The sequence below is a fragment of the Mixophyes fleayi genome, chromosome 1 (assembly GCF_038048845.1).
Source record: "Mixophyes fleayi isolate aMixFle1 chromosome 1, aMixFle1.hap1, whole genome shotgun sequence".
Taxonomy (NCBI): Eukaryota; Metazoa; Chordata; class Amphibia; order Anura; family Limnodynastidae; genus Mixophyes; species Mixophyes fleayi.
This window is the reverse complement of record NC_134402.1, coordinates 12,562,030-12,583,214: the sequence shown is the minus strand read 5'-3', so window position 1 is coordinate 12,583,214 and position 21,185 is coordinate 12,562,030. Positions and strand designations below refer to the sequence as shown.

General features: G+C 41.4%; 1 protein-coding gene across 2 annotated transcripts in view; it reads left to right on the top strand.

The window, feature by feature from the left end:
* SFXN5 (sideroflexin 5) overlaps positions 1-21,185 on the top strand; it is a 185,600-nt gene that overhangs the window by 110,983 nt on the left and 53,432 nt on the right. For both annotated transcript variants that reach the window (XR_012679705.1, XM_075189508.1), the window contains exons 12-13: positions 1,095-1,180; positions 20,447-20,564. Coding sequence is in view for 1 of the 2 variants with exons in the window: in XM_075189508.1 (XP_075045609.1) it covers positions 1,095-1,180; positions 20,447-20,564 (204 nt within the window). In the remaining variant the exon portion in view is untranslated. The remainder of the gene's footprint in view (positions 1-1,094; positions 1,181-20,446; positions 20,565-21,185) is intronic.

Below are 21,185 nucleotides of genomic sequence, written 5' to 3'. Positions count from 1 at the left end.
ACCAATCTCTCTCTTTATTTCCTGAGAAAAGCGCAGAGATAATTGAGATATTTATACTGCTCTGCATACAGTAAAACATATGGAGAAGCAGGGTTTTCTTGCATAATAATAAGTCATCCAACCAATAGACGCCCCCTCAGATAAATCTGTTATGTACATTAAATAAACCCGATCGCTAATTCCTCACATTGTTAGGACGTTCCCAATCCCTGCACCAGGCAGAAGTGTTGCATTATTCAGAGACCGGTTTAGTAATTTGTTATTTTTATGTTCTTTATTAAAGTTTTTAACCTCAACGTGTGGACACTTCTGTGTTCATCGTTATCTAATATAACTTTGCAGAAACTCTGATTACAAATGTCCTGATCTCAAATACAGCAGGAGACTGATGAGCCTGAAGGCAGCATAGAATGTTTTATTCTGTGTGTGAGAAATGTATGGACCTATTAATATAAATGGACCACTAACTGGTATCGGTTTGTATTGAAATACTTTCCAGCCAGGTTTAGTAATGTTTCTCTAGTGTAGATTTAATGAAATTTATTTAAGGGTGTTTAAAAACCTTTATAGAAAAGACATCTGCCGTTCCAAACTGCGGAAAGCTCCGCAGCTAAGGATTCTGGGTAGGGGCATGTTATGTCTGTATACGGAACGGTCGGCCCGCTGCGGAGGTGGGAGGGGACCGGTAGAACCTCGCTACAGAAATAGATACAAATCTCTTCTGTTATATTAAAGGCGTCGCACGCTGCCATATTACCAGACACTTGGGTCATTTTACAACTAATTCAACATAAATTTCAGCATTTATGGGCCCAAAAAGATTGACGATCCCAATCGCCACCTGTAGGATCTAATCTATCAGACCCAGAAATAGCACTACGGTATATGTCCATAATTCCCTAGTTCTGGAGATGTTTGTCGCTGTTCCTGTACAGTACCAGCCCTGTTATTGTGTATTATCTGTGCAGTTCATGTGTATCGCATTGCAGTAAAGTACGTACATGTCAGACAGTATATGAAGGTTTGATGTGATGATGTTGGGAGCTGCACTGGTCCAGGGTCCGTCCTCACGGTCTCCAATCTTGTCTTTCCAGGCGCTGATAGAAACGGCTCTCACTAGAGTGGTCCTTCCGATGCCTATTCTGGTTCTACCTCCCATTATAATGTCTGGACTTGAGAAGTGAGTACTGGAAGCCTGAGCTCACCCTCTGTCATCTTACACTGTCCATATCTTACACCTGTAGTTCTCAGCAGCAGCCGGCACGACACCTGGGGGCTGGTCAGAGTGCCAGGTGCTAGTTCCGGGCAGTGCCATGATGATGAACAGGAGGGTTTCATGGTTACAGGTGGCATTAAATCTACAGCCATATTTGTATACCAGATAAGTGTATTTCATATCTCATATCTCACACGGGTAACAAACAAGCAGAGTTTGTACAGTGTGCACAGTAACACACACACACCGGCCAGTCCTCTGGGCTGACATTCACAAAGAAAGAGAACCTGACTCTAGAAACTGCAAAATATAATACATACTAGTAACACAGTACATACTAGTAACACTGTACATACTAGTAACACTGTACATACTAGTAACACTGTACATACTAGTACACGGTACATACTAGTAACACGGTACATACTAGTAACACGGTACATATTAGTACACGGTACATACTAGTAACACAGTACATACTAGTACACGGTACATACTAGTAACACTGTACATACTAGTAACACTGTACATACTAGTAACACACACACCCGGCCAGTCCTCTGGGCCGACATTCGCAAAGAAAGAGAACTTGACTCTAGAAACTGCAAAATATAATACATACTAGTAACACAGTACATACTAGTAACACTGTTCATACTAGTAACACTGTTCATACTAGTAACACTGTTCATACTAGTAACACGGTACATACTAGTACACGGTACATCCTAGTACACGGTACATCCTAGTACACGGTACATCCTAGTACACAGTACACGCTAGTAACACAGTACATGCTAGTAACACAGTACATACTCGTACACGGTACATACTAGTAACAAAGTACATACTAGTAACACGGTACATATTAGTACACGGTACGTACTAGTACACGGTACACACTAGTACACAGTACATACTAGTAACACAGTACATACTAGTACACGGTACATAATAGTAACACAGTACATACTAGTACAGTATACACACTAGCACACAGTACATACTAGCACAGAATACACACTAGTACACAGTACATACTAGCACAGAATACATACTAGTACACAGTACATACTAGTACAGAGTACACACTAGTACACAGTACATACTAGTACAGAGTACACACTAGTACAGAGTACACACTAGAAAACTGAATTGAAAATGCTGTGTACATGCCCTTAGTACTCTGTACTGAGGCTGGGAGAGTATGGAACACATCCAGTGATCAGAGTACTTTACACACCGTATGACAATCAGACTGTCCCAATGTCCTCTCACTATCAGGACTTATTTAAGGCATCAGTAAGGCTTAGACTAGCTTTATTTAAGGAGAAAAAAGGAAATGAATGGGGAGGCCACAATGTGACGGTGTATAGACTGCTGGGACTACAATCCCCTCCGTGTGCTCCAGTACCTGGATACTCGCATGGTGGACACCTAGGGCCTGATTCACAGGGGTATAAAATCTGCGGATAGAGTTAGAGAAATTGACAGTGTAAAGATTAAGCTTCCCCAAATCAGACAGTATTTTCCTTGTATGCAAATAGAAAATGTATGTGCCCCCTTGTCCTGATGTCTGGTTGCTCCTGACACTAACTGAGGCCCATAGGAGGATGTGCACAGGCCTCCTGCGCTGCACGTGTTGGGGATAGGCCCTGTACCATCATTTCAGAGTAGGATGTATGCGGGAGAACCGTTCTTCCAGGGTGTTCCTGCTCTCTGTTGGAATACTGAGAAGTACCCTATTGTACGATGTGATACAGTGTGTGGCGATCACCGGATCACAGCGCCTTCTATGAATCTAACTCAGTATTACTTCAATACTCTCAGCGCAGAGCGTCCGTACACTCTCTTCCCGTGGCTCTGTGCTGGGAGGAGAGGGAGCAGAGTGCTTTGAAGTGAGAGATGTCAGCCTGCAGGACAGAAGGTCACATAGCAGAAATATATCCCTCTCCATTAACTACAATCTCTTCAAAGTGAGACCTGCCCTTTATCTGCAATCTGGGTTTATTGCAGGGGAGTTACCATGTGGAGATACAGGTTATCTGTCAGGATCTGTGAGCAGGACATTAGTTACCCTCATTCCCTTGTTTACGACCACTGCTACCTGTCTCTGATCCTTTCATTAGGACCTGGAGATGTGTTGTGTCCTGTAGTGTGTAAACGTGTCTGAGGACACCTCAGGTGAGTGCTGCTGGTGATGTCCTGTGATCACTCCTTGTGTGTCACAATCACTCTCAGCACAATAACTTCTCGGGGCTCCTTCACACAGACAGATTTGTGGAGCATTTGCCAAACCAGCACCAGAGTTCTGCCGTGTTTCAGTTTTAGCCTTGTGTGAGCATGAAGGAGTAGTCGACATAGGGATCAGTGATCCCTTTGACAGCCGCATTACTCGGAGTGATCGCAGACTACAGGCAAACTCCAGACGTTTGTCCTCCTAAAATTACGGGGGACATTTAAGACATTAACAGCATCTGTAAAATATCGTAGAACTGTTGGGAAAAATAATTTTGAGTCACTTTCTTTGTGTGCATAACAATTGATTGTTTAATGTGTGATTATCCTTTACACACTTATGCTTGTAAAATATATTAATTTTAATATACGCTAGTCCAATTCCACAACCATATTGCTGAATAGAAGAAGTCATTGTTTATATATAAACATGGAGGTTTCAGATCAGTGTTCAGACAGTGTAACTTATTCACACACTTCTGAGAAACAGGAGATTTTACTTAAAAGTTCCCGAATATTAAGTGAACATTTTTGCTGAGTTTAGCACAGTTTGAAACATTTCACCCACAGCTGTACAAGATTACTAATGACTGTTTGTTGTGTGACATAATCCAGTATTGTAAATTCTTTCAGTAGCAAAATATGCTTTTATTATAATTATACTGTTGTGTAGTACCATCTTATGCCCTGCAGGGGACACTACTCCCATAACTGTTAATGAAGAGGTTTAGTCTATGACTAAAAGCGCTGTAGAAACCTGCTGAAATTCAGTTCTTAACAATGAATGAATCTGGATCATTTTGGAATGGGGTCTGTTGCAGCCAAGCAGATCTGCATCAGTGTTGTCCATTGTCCCCCCAGCCAGGACTTGTGGCTACTCTTACTGGAAGGCTGTTTGTGATCAGACTCATTAGACCAAGTGTAGATGATGTCTTTTCCCTGTGCTGTTCCGCAACAGATAATAGGTTACTGAGGACTCTTCTTGTGTACTGTAGTATGGGGATTGTATAGCTGAGACAAGATGTGTCACAACTGTTAGACACAGCCTGGATCTTACATGCTGCACCTCTATACTCATGTGCTATTCAATTTCGTCTCTCGGTCAATGACAACGGTCATCTGTAATCTCATCTCCTCTTTTACCCATTTATTCTACTGGTACTACAGACAGTGATTATGTATTACTGTTCATGTGATCACATTTATATATTTCAGTAAATACCATATTCCTATTTCATTCTTTTAGAACTTATTAAATTGTGTCGGATTGGAAGAGGGTGGATACAGTAAAAAAAAAACTAAATTGGGGGAAACAGGGACATACTGCACTTTTCAAAATAGGTCACAAACGTGGACTTTGCAGAGGCGTGTGCTAACACACACACACACACACACACACACACACACACACACTTTTCTTGTAGCTTTATTAAACAAGCTAAATATTTAATTGGACAATTGCAATTCTGGCACATGGGAGTCAGGGGTTTACTCCCTGGAATAGCAAATGATAAGCGCGAAGCTCTGTACAGAGACGTAGTCTGCAGCTATGCTGTAACCATATTAGTTCAGCTTTGTTATAAAGCATTAGTGAGATGGGCTGCACCCACTCTATGAAATCTCTCCCTCGCACAATAAGACTCTCTTCTAGTTTACAAGCTTTCAAGCGTTCTCTGAAAACCCACCTCTTCAGACAAGCTTATAATATTCCTCAACCACCCTCTTAACCTCTACCCTATTACCACCTGTTATACAACTACCCCTTGACCAACATTGTTGTGTGACAGGATCATTTAGCTTAAGAGTCACTTTTACCTTTGCAGTCTGGCTGGGCCGACTGCAAGTGTAGACTTAACCTCAATTGTCAAACTCCTATTGTCCCATAGATTGTAAGCTTGCGAGCGGGGCCTTCTCACCTCTCTCTGTTTTACCCAGTTTGTTTATTAGTTTACTAGGTTTGTCCCCAATTGTAAAGCGCTACGGAATATGTTGGTGCTATATAAATAAATGATGATGATGTTGATGCATGATTACAACGTGATGCAGCTGACGCTAAAACAGGTTATTTGCAATAATGTTATTGCCCCGCTTATATGTGACTATCATTAGACTATTCAGGGGCCGGCACAGGGTTTTGACAGTGGGGATTATGACTTTTAACTAAAATATTCTATTTTATGTGTATAAATACAGATTATACATAAAGAATATTTAATTATACACATTTTCTGGTGCTGGCAGTACAACAGCTTTTCTGTCTTATATCTATATATAATATTTCTGGTGTAGAGGTGGAATTCCCTGTACGCTGCCTTTATAAATGCTTGTGCTGGAGGAAAGGACTGTGCTGTCGCGTACTACATTGTACATTACTGGATATATCTAGTGTAATTACTGATTGGGGAGAGAAGGAAGCGATGTCTCCATATGTAGTCCGGAGACCATTAGTCATCCAGAAGCATCTCCTAGTAGTAACATGTCATGTCAGTAATATAATACCTTCAGTAAACTGTGCCTGGGGGTATTTGTAAATCAGCAGAGTGTTTAACAATCCATTCAGAGAATGGTATTCAATTTACATTGACTGGGAACTTAACACTGCACCAGGGAATCTGAACCTCAGTCACAATGAAAGGGTCATTATGTTATGACCAAGGAAATCAAATGAGATAGGAGGGAACGGAGTCAGGAAGACTGTACAACACGGGAACAGAGTCAGGAAGACTGTACAATACGGGTACAGAGTCCGGAAGACTGTACAACACTGAAACAGAGTCCGGAAGACTGTACAACACGGGAACAGAGTCAGGAAGACTGTACAACACGGGAACAGAGTCAGGAAGACTGTACAACACGGGAACAGAGTCAGGAAGACTGTACAACACGGGAACAGAGTCAGGAAGACTGTACAACACGGGAACAGAGTCAGGAAGACTGTACAACACGGGAACAGAGTCAGGAAGACTGTACAACACGGGAACAGAGTCAGGAAGACTGTACAACACGGGAACAGAGTCAGGAAGACTGTACAACACGGGAACAGAGTCAGGAAGACTGTACAACACGGGAACAGAGACAGGAAGACTGTACAACAGGGGAACAGAGTCAGGAAGACTGTGCATCACGGGAACAGAGTCAGAAAGACTGTACAACACGGGAACAGAGTCAGGAAGACTGTACAACACGGGAACAGAGTCAGGAAGACTATACAACACGGGAACAGAGTCAGGAAGACTGTAGAACACGGGAACAGAGTCAGGAAGACTGTAGAACACGGGAACAGAGTCAGGAAGACTGTAGAACACGGGAACAGAGTCAGGAAGACTGTAGAACACGGGAACAGAGTCAGGAAGACTGTAGAACACGGGAACAGAGTCAGGAAGACTGTAGAACACGGGAACAGAGTCAGGAAGACTGTAGAACACGGGAACAGAGTCAGGAAGACTGTAGAACACGGGAACAGAGTCAGGAAGACTGTAGAACACGGGAACAGAGTCAGGAAGACTGTAGAACACGGGAACAGAGTCAGGAAGACTGTAGAACACGGGAACAGAGTCAGGAAGACTGTAGAACACGGGAACAGAGTCAGGAAGAAGACTGTAGAACACGGGAACAGAGTCAGGAAGAAGACTGTAGAACACGGGAACAGAGTCAGGAAGAAGACTGTAGAACACGGGAACAGAGTCAGGAAGAAGACTGTAGAACACGGGAACAGAGTCAGGAAGAAGACTGTAGAACACGGGAACAGAGTCAGGAAGAAGACTGTAGAACACGGGAACAGAGTCAGGAAGAAGACTGTAGAACACGGGAACAGAGTCAGGAAGAAGACTGTAGAACACGGGAACAGAGTCAGGAAGAAGACTGTAGAACACGGGAACAGAGTCAGGAAGAAGACTGTAGAACACGGGAGCAGAGTCAGGAAGAAGACTGTAGAACACGGGAGCAGAGTCAGGAAGAAGACTGTAGAACACGGGAGCAGAGTCAGGAAGAAGACTGTAGAACACGGGAACAGAGTCAGGAAGAAGACTGTAGAACACGGGAACAGAGTCAGGAAGAAGACTGTAGAACACGGGAACAGAGTCAGGAAGAAGACTGTAGAACACGGGAACAGAGTCAGGAAGAAGACTGTAAAACACGGGAACAGAGTCAGGAAGAAGACTGTAGAACACGGGAACAGAGTCAGGAAGAAGACTGTAGAACACGGGAACAGAGTCAGGAAGAAGACTGTACAACACGGGTACAGAGTCAGGAAGACTGTACAACACGGGTACAGAGTCAGGAAGACTGTACAACACGGGTACAGAGTCAGGAAGACTGTACAACACAGGAACAGAGTCACAAAGACCGCATACAATGCGGGAACGGAGTCACCAGTGCAGCAACTGAGGATGGAACAGAGTCACGAAGACTGTACAGTGCAGGAACAGAGTCACCAAGGCCTTGACTGAGGCTGAAACAGAGTCACGAAGACCACGTACAATGCAGGAACAGAGTCCCCAAGGCCACAAACAGAGCAGGAGCAGAGTCACAAAGACCGCGTACAATGCAGGAACAGAGTCACCAAGGCCATGAATGTGGCACAATTGATAATTTAATAGCTGAATGTATGTATAAGAGTAATAACATTAAACGGCTAGTAAAGAGCCTCCCCCACCTTCTCTACCATCTTATCTGTCCTGAGTTTACTAATGTCGCTCATTAGTTTTCATATACCAGGGCAACTTACTATCTGCAAAACATGTGAAGGCACAACGCGTTTCACTTTCTGATGCTGGACCTATCCTGCTATCTAGCGCATACATTAGTGCACACTCACTTTTCTCTATGGAAATACCGCTGCTTAAACTGATTGTGGGGTTGCAGTTGGAGATGGGAATGTATAAGGAGTCAGTCCTGATGACTATCACTTCTTAACCAACCTTTAATTCAACTTCTCCTTTTTTCCTCCTATAGTACTAATTTCTGATGCCCGATCCCACCTTCTCTGAGGCCGTGTAAAAGCCTCTATGATCAGCCACTAAATGAGGAACGCCAACCTAAAAGTGCAACATCCACCCCCTGCATTCTGCTGTACTCACTAATCCAAACTCCAGATGGAATGGAATGCTGTGATTGGCCACAGTCCTCCTCCAATCACAAGGGCGCCGCACCTTGACCAACATCTCCGTGCACTTTCTCATGCAAACTGCATAGAAATAGCATTGGGCTTTATTCTGATTTTTATCAGCATTGTAAATGACCCTTAATGCCAATATGTCTCTACGACACTTATAAATATGTCTGTAATGAAGGGGCCAATCACAGAGGGGTCCGCCTGGTGGCTACACACTGGCTGCATAGACAACACATCATGGTGGAATCACTGTTTCTGTGTAGATGAAAGATGACCACATCTACTCATTATAAAGCGTTTTATGCTAAACCTTCAAATCTCTGAATCAGATGTCCAATTAAGAAATTGCACCTTCCTTATTTAATTGAGAGGGAGGAGGATCACCCCTTCCCTCTTTTTAAATGAAGTCATATCTTAGCTTAATTAGGATGCTCCATCCATTGTAATGTGGACCGGACTTCATCGTTACCACTCTCTGGATGTCTCACGCTATCCACTGTTAATTTTAAATTGGTTTCACTATTTCTCGCCTGATTTTTTTTTTTATCCGATTTACTTTTGTTGGGCTTAGGTGATTGTGCGAAGCCCAACAGGGCATTAATTACAGAGGATTCAGCTGCGGGAAGGAGCAGGGGGAGAGGAGAGCTGAGCCGAGGATAGAGGACATTACTAAGTGGTCAGTCTGGGATGATGATAAGTATTATGCTGCGATCTTGTATTGTTCCATACTGAGTGCTGAGAAGGAGAAACCATTCTTTCAGCATTGCCTGAAATGTAATAAAAAGGTATATTTCCCCCACTACAGCCCAGTTCTGTGTTTCTGCATTTTTCTATTACCAAAGGCCCAGCTATAAATAATTAATACATTAATGTTTTACGAAAGATCTTTAGGAATCAATCCTAGTTACAAAAAACAGTATTTATATACAAATATACACACAGGGAAATCTATAAACAGGGTAAACTTGGTGCTTTACCTAAAACTTTATTTTACTTGACCATTTATGGGCAGCACGGTGGCTCAGTGGTTAGCACTTCTGCCTCACAGCGCTGAGGTCATGAGTTCAATTCCCAGCCATGGCCTTATCTGTGTGGAGCTTGTATGTTCTCCCCGTGTTTGCGTAGGTTTCCTCCGGGTGCTCCAGTTTCCTCCCACACTCCAAAAACACACTAGTAGGTTAATTGGCTGCTATCAAAATTGACCCTAGTCTCTCTCTCTCTGTCTGTCTGTGTATGTATGTTAGGGAATTGAGACTGTAAGCCCCAGTGGGACGGGCTGATGTGAATGAGTTCTGTGTACAGCGCTGCGGAATCAGTGGCGCTATATAAATAAATGGTGATGATTATGATTTGTCTAATGCTTTCAACAAACATTGCATCAATGGTCTGGCAGCTGAATCACATTCATTTTTGTTTGTCTGTTTGAAATTACCCCCATGTGTAAGGATGTTCCTGTTTATATTGGTAGTGAATGCGAACGATAGGGTAATAGCCAATACTACTATTACTTTAGAACTGAACCCATTCCCAAACTTAATCTGGTTCCCAGGAATAAAAATAATTATACACCAGATGAAACTGCTTTGTTTGAAATGACTGTGTTACTGTGTTACTCAGGAAAGTGATTCCTGGGGGTAAATTTATCAAGCTGCGGGTTTGAAAAATTGGGAGATGTTGCCTATAGCAACCAATCAGATTCTAGCTGTCATTTATTTAGTACATTCTACAAAATAATAGCTATAATCTGACTGGTTGCTATAGGCAACATCTCCACTTTTTCAAACACGCAGCTTGATAAATTTACCCCCTGGGCTTATGAAAGCGGATGTGCATTATTTTAGTATTGAGCGTTTTCTTTTTATTCAATTTTTGGGAGAACCCGTCAGAAACTTTTACTGACATGTACTTTTCTATTTAGCGGAGAGTGGGAGGTGTCGTGGGATGTAATCCACAGGCAGCTATATAACAATGTCTTCAGGGATCGTCCCCTTTAACATGGCGTAATGTGGCATGTCCCATTACTAAGAAGACGGGAGACCCCAACTCTCCCCCCACCCCGATCCATACCTTCAAATCATTTATTCCAATATAAAGTTATGTCCCCTCAAGAGAAAAGAACACATTAATTATCATACCTGAAAATGTTATTCCCAGTTTAACTGAAATGTACGACAGTGATTGGAGAAAAGAAATAAAACCGTGCGTGTCTCATAGACAGCACTTTGGGTGATGATCTTATTATTTCATTTATATGCCATAAACTATAGGGCCTAAGGAGTTGTCTTGAGACAGTCCCACAAAGCACCATGTGGCTGTGAGCAAGGGGCGTGGTCAGCAGGGGGTGTGGCTTCCTTATTGTATTGTAGCCAGGAGGTCCCTCCACAGGGCAGCCCCCACCACCACATGACCCGTGCCCCCTCCTCGGATTAGCCTTATTCATTATGACTGATCATGCCCATTATTGTACATGACACATTCTTACAGAGGAACTCAATAAAAAATACAATGTGTTATATATGAGAGCCTCTAATGATATATACAAACATATGTAAAAGATAAAGTTGTGATCATGGGGGAAGATATTTCCGTATGCACAGCAGACTTCCTGTTGGTATTTCCAATGAATAACAATGTAGTCGGCCCAGTTTTCTCTGACGTCACTGACAATAAAGAGCAGGAGCTCACACTCGGCTGCAGAATGTTTGTAATCTGATGTCATACATCAAGTTCTGCCAATGTATGGGAAGCTTTACATATAAAAGTGATCGCTTTTCGGATGTTATCAGCAGCTCTTTTATATACTTATATTTTAGGTTAGTAGAACCTATGTATTGTGGCCCACAGACCACCCATGTACAGTATATATTGGGATCACTATGATCCTCCTTCATTTACATGTACGTAGTTAGTGGATCTCACAATACTAAGTTACCCACATTTTGTGAGTCACTGACCCTCTTAGCTCCACACTGAGCCGCTCTGTTCCTGGTCTCCTCATCCTGTATTGGACAGCAATCACTTTATTGTGACAGTATAACATGGCTGTAATGGAGCCGGCCAGGCAATAATTACTACATATAGACATACATAGAATAAGTCATTCACTGTTGCTGTATGGATGCCTGTGTCATGAGCAGCTGTGTGTCGCTCCTGAACAAGGACGTGCCTGATGAGCAGAAATAAATAAATAAATATATATATATATATAAATATATATATATATGTGTGTGTGTGTGAAGCTGCACTTGTTATGCCTGTAGTTTCCTCCCCTCAGTCCTTTCCTGCATACCATTGTTATAGCACTGGCTGTAGCACACTACACCGCATGTACCAGGATGTACATAAAGCCTATGAATGTGTAGAACGGGTCGTCTGGACGTCTCCAGAACTCGGCTGTGTTCTGCATAAACTAGGCAGTGAAATAAGCAGACTGGATGTAACATCCTCTGTATAATGTGACTATCGCTGTCCTGGGAGGTGAGTGATGACATCATATTACAGCGGTGTGATCCTCATATCATTGTCCATACTCTGAGGATAGAAGTGTCCTGTGACCCTCAGGTATTATACTGCTCTGTGCTCCCTATACCGCAGGGAATGAGTGTGCACCGGGGGTATACAGCACCACCGCTCCATAGACTGCTGGGGCAGAACAGCTTCTGCAACACAAAGGAAATCACAGGGGTATAAAGGAAAGAAACCCACTTATTTGGTTGTTTATCATTATTATTACTTATATAGCGCCAGCATACTCCGTAGCGCTTTACAATTGGCAGCAAGCGCAATAATAAAACAAGACTGGCTATTAACAGGCAGAGAAAGCGGTAGGAGGGCGCTGATCACAAACTTACACTCTGCAGGAGTTTCAAGTGCAACTTATGCCCAAAAATGAAAAAATGATGGCAGCTTTCCTGCCATAATATGAGACCTGTCCGGTACAGTGTGAATATATAATGGTACTGATGCTTCTGGTGTTCCTATCTATAGCACTAACCACACTAACACTTGGTCAGTTTAATGACACTATAGCTCTACGGTACAATGTCCTCTGTGATACAACGTACGTACTGTCAAGGACCGAGCCACTGAGTGACTACATGGGTTCAATCATCCAACCAGACAATGACGGCGTCTATCCTGTGCAGCAACATGCGTATCTGAAGCACTGCGGCTTGATGAATTATTCTTTCCTATCAGGATCGAGCGGTAGAGCGACACTAAAGCCTGGATACTGATTAGTCTATTTTAGTGACATCTCTTACATTTGCAGTTCCCCAGACAATGGCAGAGCCAGGCGGCTGGCACAGAAATGGCGTCAGCTGCTCCAAATCACCTTTGCTTTCTACCTGCGAGAAAATCAAAGTTTTACACTGTCATTAAAAACCGGCAATCTGGCCCGTGCATTGAGAGCTGTGCAATCTCTTGTACCTGTCACCTCGCTGTCACTGACACACTTTCACGCTAGCTCCGCTGGCTCGTGCTACTTCCTGCGTAGGTGTTCCAACACATCCTCAGCTCTGGATCAGGGGGAAGTTTTGTCAAACAAAGGCAGGTTTGGCTCAGCCCTCCTGTTCCGTCGGTAACTCGCAGCCCTTAGGGCCTCATTTGAATGTTCGCTTTACTGAAATCATTAAGGGACTTGCTCTCACATCCATTTTTCATTGTGCAGACGCATATTGGAAGCAGACACCCTGCAACCATAACTTCTTCCCTCAAACTAATGAGCGATAACTGTTAATTAGGGGGAACCAATGGTCTATTGATGGCCACAGAAGATAGACAAATATTATCTGTTGGGTTCAGTCTTCTTCACACGGAGCCCGAGGCATTGAGACGGCTGATAAAAGTTCATGGGCATCTGCCAAGATTTGGTGTTAAGAAAGGAGGGCTACCACTCCATTAAAAATATGACTTAATTTACAGATAGCGCCAGCTGTGAGAGGTGGCTGTCGGGGAGTGTAAGGATTAGTAGTCGCCTATTCTAGAACTGAACACTAAGTGACACCTGTAACTCGTGTTGTACAATAAATTATCTGAGCTTTAAAGAAAAAAACAAAGAAAAACTTCTCACTTAGCTAACATACAATGCGAACCAAAGCTGGAGAAGTCTGTATTACATTTTCACTGGTATAAATAATTTTTATACCAGTCATATGTTGACATAAAGTACCAGTAACTTATTCTTAATGGATAACAATAATTCTTTGAATGAAAAGTAGACAGAGCTTTCATGTTCTCGAAAGATACCAGCAATCTCGCACCGTCTGTTACCCACATTAATATCCCTTTCTTTCCTAAACAAAAATGAGCAAAAACTCTTACATTTCGTTTTTACTTCAGACTATATATAGAGCAGATCTTCAAACAGAATGTAGGAAAATAAATTGTGAAGAATTTATTATCCTTGGACTCAACATGGCTCCATTGCGTGCAGAACCACGACATAGAAGATATTAATGTAATTTAGATCTTTTTTTAGATCACCACATAGAATTTTGGGATCGGTCTTCAACCAAAAATGGATTCTTCAACACTTATATAACCATAGAATTTAATAGGATAAAACATTAAGAAGCTATACTAGAGGAACATATGTCAGTATCTATCCATCAAAAAAAGGTCTAACCCATGTCTATGTAGTCTTTGGACTATCAGAAATTTCCACCCAATTTACCATCCCCGTTTCCCTTGTTGAGCTCCGACTTGTGTGCTCAATGGCTTCAGGAGTTCTTGAGGCCCACTGTTCTGTGACCACAGTAAATACTCATCTATATGTTACATGAGCTATAAAGACCCGTACACATCTTCTCTGGTTCACATAAAGTAGAGAGACTGTTCAGATATCTCTGGATCACAAGAGGAAGAGCTACTGCTCCTCAAGCCGTGATCACATGGACTGACGTAATTGTTCCTCATTACCAGTGGATCAGTGTCTCAGATAGAGACACTTTCTGGTCTGTTACGTATCACAAGAGGTATAGGCAGAATCCCCCATCTCTGGATCACTTGGCGTGGAGCCGTTGCTCCTCATATCCACTGGTTCACCTGTAATAAGAGACACATTTTCTAGTCCCCTTTGCATCAATTTACTGTGTTCATTTCTCTTCCTCCTCACCTGTTCTACACAGGAGTAACATCCTGTCAGTAACTGCTCCCTCACTGTGAGGAACATACATACACATTCCCTAACACATATATATATATATATATATATATATATATATATATATATATATATATATATATATATACAGATTACACCAATACAGAGGTATACAAAGTGCCAAAGCCAGGGGTGGTCAAATAATGTAGCATTCTGGAGCCAGTTCGTTGGATGCAGGAACCAGCAGCATATTGTGAATCCATTGTCTACAAGACAATAATTACTTATTTAATTACTAACTGATGAGCTTTCCAGTCTATAATCTCCTCCACTGTATTCTGCTGTCTACTTCACACTCCCTTACCCACTTACACTGCTACCCCTCTCCTTACTGTAAAGAACCCAGCTGAGCTCTATCCCCTCAGGGTTTCCAATCCCATATAAGTATTATTCTGCCTCTCTCCCCCACTCCTTGACCCCTAGACCTCCATGCTATATGCATGGACTGGGTCACATTTGCTTTTGAAGTATAAACACTTTTCCTCATCTCATTCTGAATATGAAATATAGATGTTGTTCCTTATCTCTATATCACTTCCTCTTTGTCTCCTGGAATCTTCTTCCTTAACAATAGTAGAATGTACTAAGCAATGTACTCCTTCATGTTCCCTTTACCTCCTCCAGTCTTCTCCATCTACATTTACTCTTGTAGAATGCACTAAACAGCTCCATCACATCCTCTTTACCTTCTCTAGTCTTCTCCTAATAGATTTACTCTTGTAAAATGCACTAAACAGCTCCATCGCTTCCACTTTACCTTCTCTAGTCTTCTCCACCTACATTTACTCTTGTAGAATGCACTAACAGCTCCATCACATCCTCTTTACCTTCTCTAGTCTTCTCCTAATAGATTTACTCTTGTAAAATGCACTAAACAGCTCCATCGCTTCCACTTTACCTTCTCTAGTCTTCTCCACCTACATTTACTCTTGTAGAATGCACTAACAGCTCCATCACTTCCACTTTACCTTCTCTAGTCTTCTCCTAATACATTTACTCTTGTAGAATGCACTAACAGCTCCATCACGTTCTCTTTACCTTCTCTAGTCTTCTCCACCTACATTTACTCTTGTAGAATGCACTAACAGCTCCATCACTTCCACTTTACCTTCTCTAGTCTTCTCCTAATACATTTACTCTTGTAGAATGTACTAAACAGCTCCATCACATCCTCTTTACCTTCTCTATTCTTCTCCACCTACATTTACTCTTGTAGAATGTACTAAACAGCTCCATCACGTCCTCTTTACCTTCTCTATTCTTCTCCACCTACATTTACTCTTGTAGAATGTACTAAACAGTTCCATCAATTCCACTTTACCTTCTCTAGTCTTCTCCTAATACATTTACTCTTGTAGAATGTACTAAACAGCTCCATCACGTCCTCTTTACCTTCTCTAGTCTTCTCCTAATACATTTACTCTTGTAACATGCACTAAACAGCTCCATCACGTCCTCTTTACCTTCTCTAGTCTTCTCCTAATACATTTACTCTTGTAACATGCACTAAACAGCTCCATCACTTCCTCTTTACCTTCTCTAGTCTTCTCCTAATACATTTACTCTTGTAGAATGTACTAAACAGCTCCGTCACATCTGCTAGTATTAGTGCCCAATGATTTACATAGTAAAGCACAAAATCTATGTAGAGAGCGAAAACAGTGAAGAATTTATAGTATAGAATTTAAAATTTACTTCAACTTTTCATTTTTTAATCTTTTTGGTTTAAAAATTCTAGTTTTATTCTAAAAAGTAATATTCTAAACAATTTTTCAGCACAAAAAATCATTTGATACAACACACAATGTTTAAGCCTTGAGAAAGCGTCTAATGAAACGCCTATTGACGTTTATACTGAATAAAGTGTATTTCACCTCTCCCTATATAGCAGAATAATGAATAATTAGCTGTTCGAACCAGACTAATATAGGAAAGACATCGTCAGATGTGACCAAGGAGGGATTCAATAGTATGGACAAGACGTTGTACCAACATGGGGCAGCTGTAATAAGCCGAACTGGTTTCAGAGAAAACTGATGAATATGAGTGAGACATCATCTGTCCAGTATTTTAGGGATTATTAAGAACATTGGAGCCAGAGAACATTAGCACAGGTCCTGGTGGTACAAGCTAGCAAAATAGAGGTATTCATCATCATCATTTATTTATATAGCGCCACTAATTCCGCAGCGCTGTACAGAGAACCCATTCACATCAGTCCCTGCTCCACTGGAGCTTACAGTCTAAATTCCCTAATATAGACACACACTCATACACAGAGAGGGAGAGACTAGTGTCAATTTTGATAGCAGCCAATTAACCTACCAGTATGTTTTTGGCGTGTGGGAGGAAACCGGAGCACCCGGAGGAAACCCACGCAAACACCGTGAGAACATACAAACTTCACACCGATAAGGTCATGGTCGGGAATTGGACTCATGACCCCAGTGCTGTGAGGCAGAAGTGCTATCCACTGAGCCACTGTGCTGCCCGATAATTGGGTATTGGGTGTAAAACACAAATAGCAAATATAGAAACAATGGGAACGATTCATTAAGGACAGTAAAACAAAAAAAACTACGAACTTTTCACCTGGGCAAAACCATGTTGTATTGGAGGGGGAGGTAAAATTAAAATTTGACCGCTGATTTATAGTTGGGGGAGGACATGTCTTAGATCAACTTGAAATGTCAGTGGAAAGATAAGCTATTGAAGTATTTGTGTCCTTTGTGAAAAAACAGCCAGTATTTTCCTTATGCACAAACTAATAAACTAATTTGCACCCCTTGCATTGTAACATGGTTTTGTCCAGGAGAAAACCTACTCATTTTTTTTTGCCTTACTTTCCTTAATGAATCAGACCCTAAGAGCTAGATTTACTAAGAATCATGTTTGGTGGCGGTTTGAAACCGCCACCCATCGCTGACGGTTTAGTGTCCAAACCGCCGCATTTACTATAGGGCAGCGTGAGGCTTCAATTTAAAATGACTGGCGATGTATGGCGGATTGAAAAAGCTAAACCGCGGCGAGTTTGGATGAAACCGCCATCAAAACCACCATCCAAAAGACAGGACAGGACAGTTTTAAATCCAGCTTCAGAACAACTTGCTAGCTTAAACATGCTGTTTGAACTATTTTGCCATTCAGAACATAAGAGAAGCACCATTGACATTTAAATTATGTTGGCAATCATTATTTATTGATTAAGAGGCAAAATGAATTAAATATTAACTTATGAGGGAATAAAAAAAATTCATTATATTATATTAAGGAGATCAAATTATTTAATTATTATATTATTTGGACAATATGTCATGACAAATTGTGCAACATGAATAATTATATTCACCATTAACAATCAGTTAATAATATTTTATATTCACATTTTTACATAATATAATGCTATAATGAAAACCCCAACTTAGTAATTCCGGCTGTTTGTATGTTCATCATTGTTAAAATCGGGATGGCGGTTTGTAAAGTGGTGGTTTTGAAAAATGTCATTTCTGGTCGTTTTGACGGCGGTTTGGGCTTTAGTAAATCCGACGGTTTCAAAACCGCTGGAAAACTAGCCGAAAAGCGGCGCTTTGAGCAAACCGCCCTTTAGTAAATCTATCCATAAGTGTTAAAATACGTTTAAATGTACGTAATAATCGCAGAATAAATTAAGACTGCAGCAACAATGGGAAAAGATAAATAAATGTAGATCTAACATATTACAGAATAATTGTCCCAATTTAAGAACAACATATTGTACCAAATGATACTTGTGTTGCTACCAGACTTTCCTCGGTGGTATGAACACATGTACTGACCTCTGTGGATAAAGATTAATCCTCTACGAGGGTGATATCATAGGACCACAGCCGATATCACTACATGTCTCTACTTTCATACAAACTTTACATTTTATTTAGCTGTTCTTATCATATAGCGCAGGGAAACTAATTCAAAATGTATTTCATTGCATATCAATAAAGAATACATTTTATATATCAATGGTCTGTTATTGCAGCCTTTTTGTCTTTTGTATAATTTGGTGTTAATTTGGGTCTCGCCTCCTTCAGAGAAATGTAGACTGTGAAATAGAAGTATTAGATAATTGAGGAGATGAACAAGAAGATATGGTAACGTGTTATCCGGTGTGGACTCTACTTTTGTGTGTAAATAGCAATACACAACTTGTTGGTTTTAATTAATTTTATGGCTTCTATCAGAAAAATAATTTCTTAGCAACACTTTCAACTGTGAGTATATAGAAATGTCTTCAGTATACGTAATACAACCTGCTGCTAAACTCACTTTTATGTTTCTTTTACTCCATTGTTATGATGAGTCATTATTATAGACTGACCCCCAATGATTCTAATACCTGAAACTGATGTACAGGTGGAACAGGGCTCGTTAATCACAAAATACAGTTCAGCTGTACACTCTGGGCCTGATTCATTAAGGAAAATAAGGCAAAAAAAAATGAGTAAGTTTTCTCCTGGACAAAACCATGTTACAGTGCAAGGGGTGGCTGTTTTTTCATCTAGCACACAAATACTTGATAGCTTTATTGTTACACTGACATTAAAAATTTATCTAGGATATGCTCTACCCCAAATATAAATCTGTCCCCACATTTTAAATTTAGCTCAATCCTCCAATGCAACATGGTTTTGCCAAGGGTGCAAAGTTACTCGTTTTTTTGCTTTTCTTAATAAATCAGGTCCTCTGTATGGCAGTGGGTGGCTTTATCTAGGTTGGATCTGGCACATAGTCCTCACACCATCATGACTGGCAATGGTGGTGCACCCCTCCACACAGCAAGGAACCCCCCTGTAAATGCTTGTACTCTACCTATTTATTCATATTTATAACGTCACACAGCAGACTGAAACCTGGCTTTTTAAGTACAACATATAACTAAACATGATCCATTTATCGTGTGTTCCAGCTGTATCACCAGCTATAAGTAAATCAGTAATTATCCCACAGTCACTGAGCCACTTTCTGTGACATCGGCATACTGCAGGAGAACTGCCAGACATCAGTACATTGGCTTTCAATGATCACATGGTATGTGTGTCACGTGATCTTCAGAAGCCACCAACAGCCAATGTAAATAACACGAGATACCAAATAGATGGCTTGGGACACCATTGTTTATGTAATTTTCTCATTAATTGCATATAGTATGCTAAAATATGTTACATTTTTGAGCAAAAATAGTTTAAAATTCTCGTTTAGCAATAAACAATAGAAGACAGCCCAGAAATATCAGTTAGTTAAAGTAGTTCTATAAACATGCCCTGGATTTATCATCAGTTATAGGGACCATTGAAGGAGATGTCACCAGTTGCGTAATGTAAAGGTTCACATACATTGTCCAGCAGACACTGAACATTGATCCGTTGTGTTCTATAACGTAAACGTTCTATCATTCACCTACTCGGGGGTCTAGAGGGAACATTCTAAAGGGTTATGGAAGATTCTCTCTCAGTTATGGTTCTTACAGTTTACAGGGGGCAGTTTATCATGTAACACACAAATACAGTGTGCCCCCCTCGTTATCACGCCAGCCTCCCTGTAATGCCAGCGTTGGCCTGTGTTATAAAGAGGGATCACTATATACAGTGGGATCAGGACACCTGCACGGCTTTGTTCCCAGTTGGTGCAGTGACTCCGTGTACCGGGGGATGTATCTGACCCTCATTCCTCTCTCTTACAGGACGTCATTGCTGCGATCATACCCAAGACTGATCCTCCCAGTGCATAGCCTTGTGTGCCTTGCTGCCTTCGGACTGGCTCTCCCTCTAGCCATCAGTCTCTTCCCACAGATGTCCGAGGTAAGTGCCCAATGCTACCCACCTCATAGACAGCAAATCCACCTGCACCTCTGTGCTCTTTTATATTTATATATATATATATATATATATATATATATATTACACAGGAAAAGTGTGTGCTTCTACAGCTCAGGTATAATCAATAATCTGTAGTGTGGACACAGTGTCGTCATGATCTTGTCATGTCGGAGGACAATGCAGCCGCCATTTCCATATACACTGTATTGCTACAAATTGTGGGCATGTATAGCATCCATGTGTAAAACAATATCGCATCTACCTCAGACTCTATGTCGGGCTTAGACAACCAGCAGCTGTCCAGCTGTAATTGAACTACAAGTCCCAGCTTGCCACAGTTTGCCAATCTCTGCTCTAAGGCTGGGTACACACTACAGGTTTTTCACCCGATGATCAGGCCAATCACACGATAAACGACTGTTAGGTCTGATACTGCAGTAGTGTGTACACTGCAACAATCATGTTTTATCGTTCCAAAGCTCATCGTATCATTTGATTTGATTTTTAAACTGAATTAAGAATCTTGTTCAACGATGGAACAAGTCGTTCCAATCCTGCAGTGTGTATGTACTCAGGACCGGCAGTGTCCATAGATCTCTATGG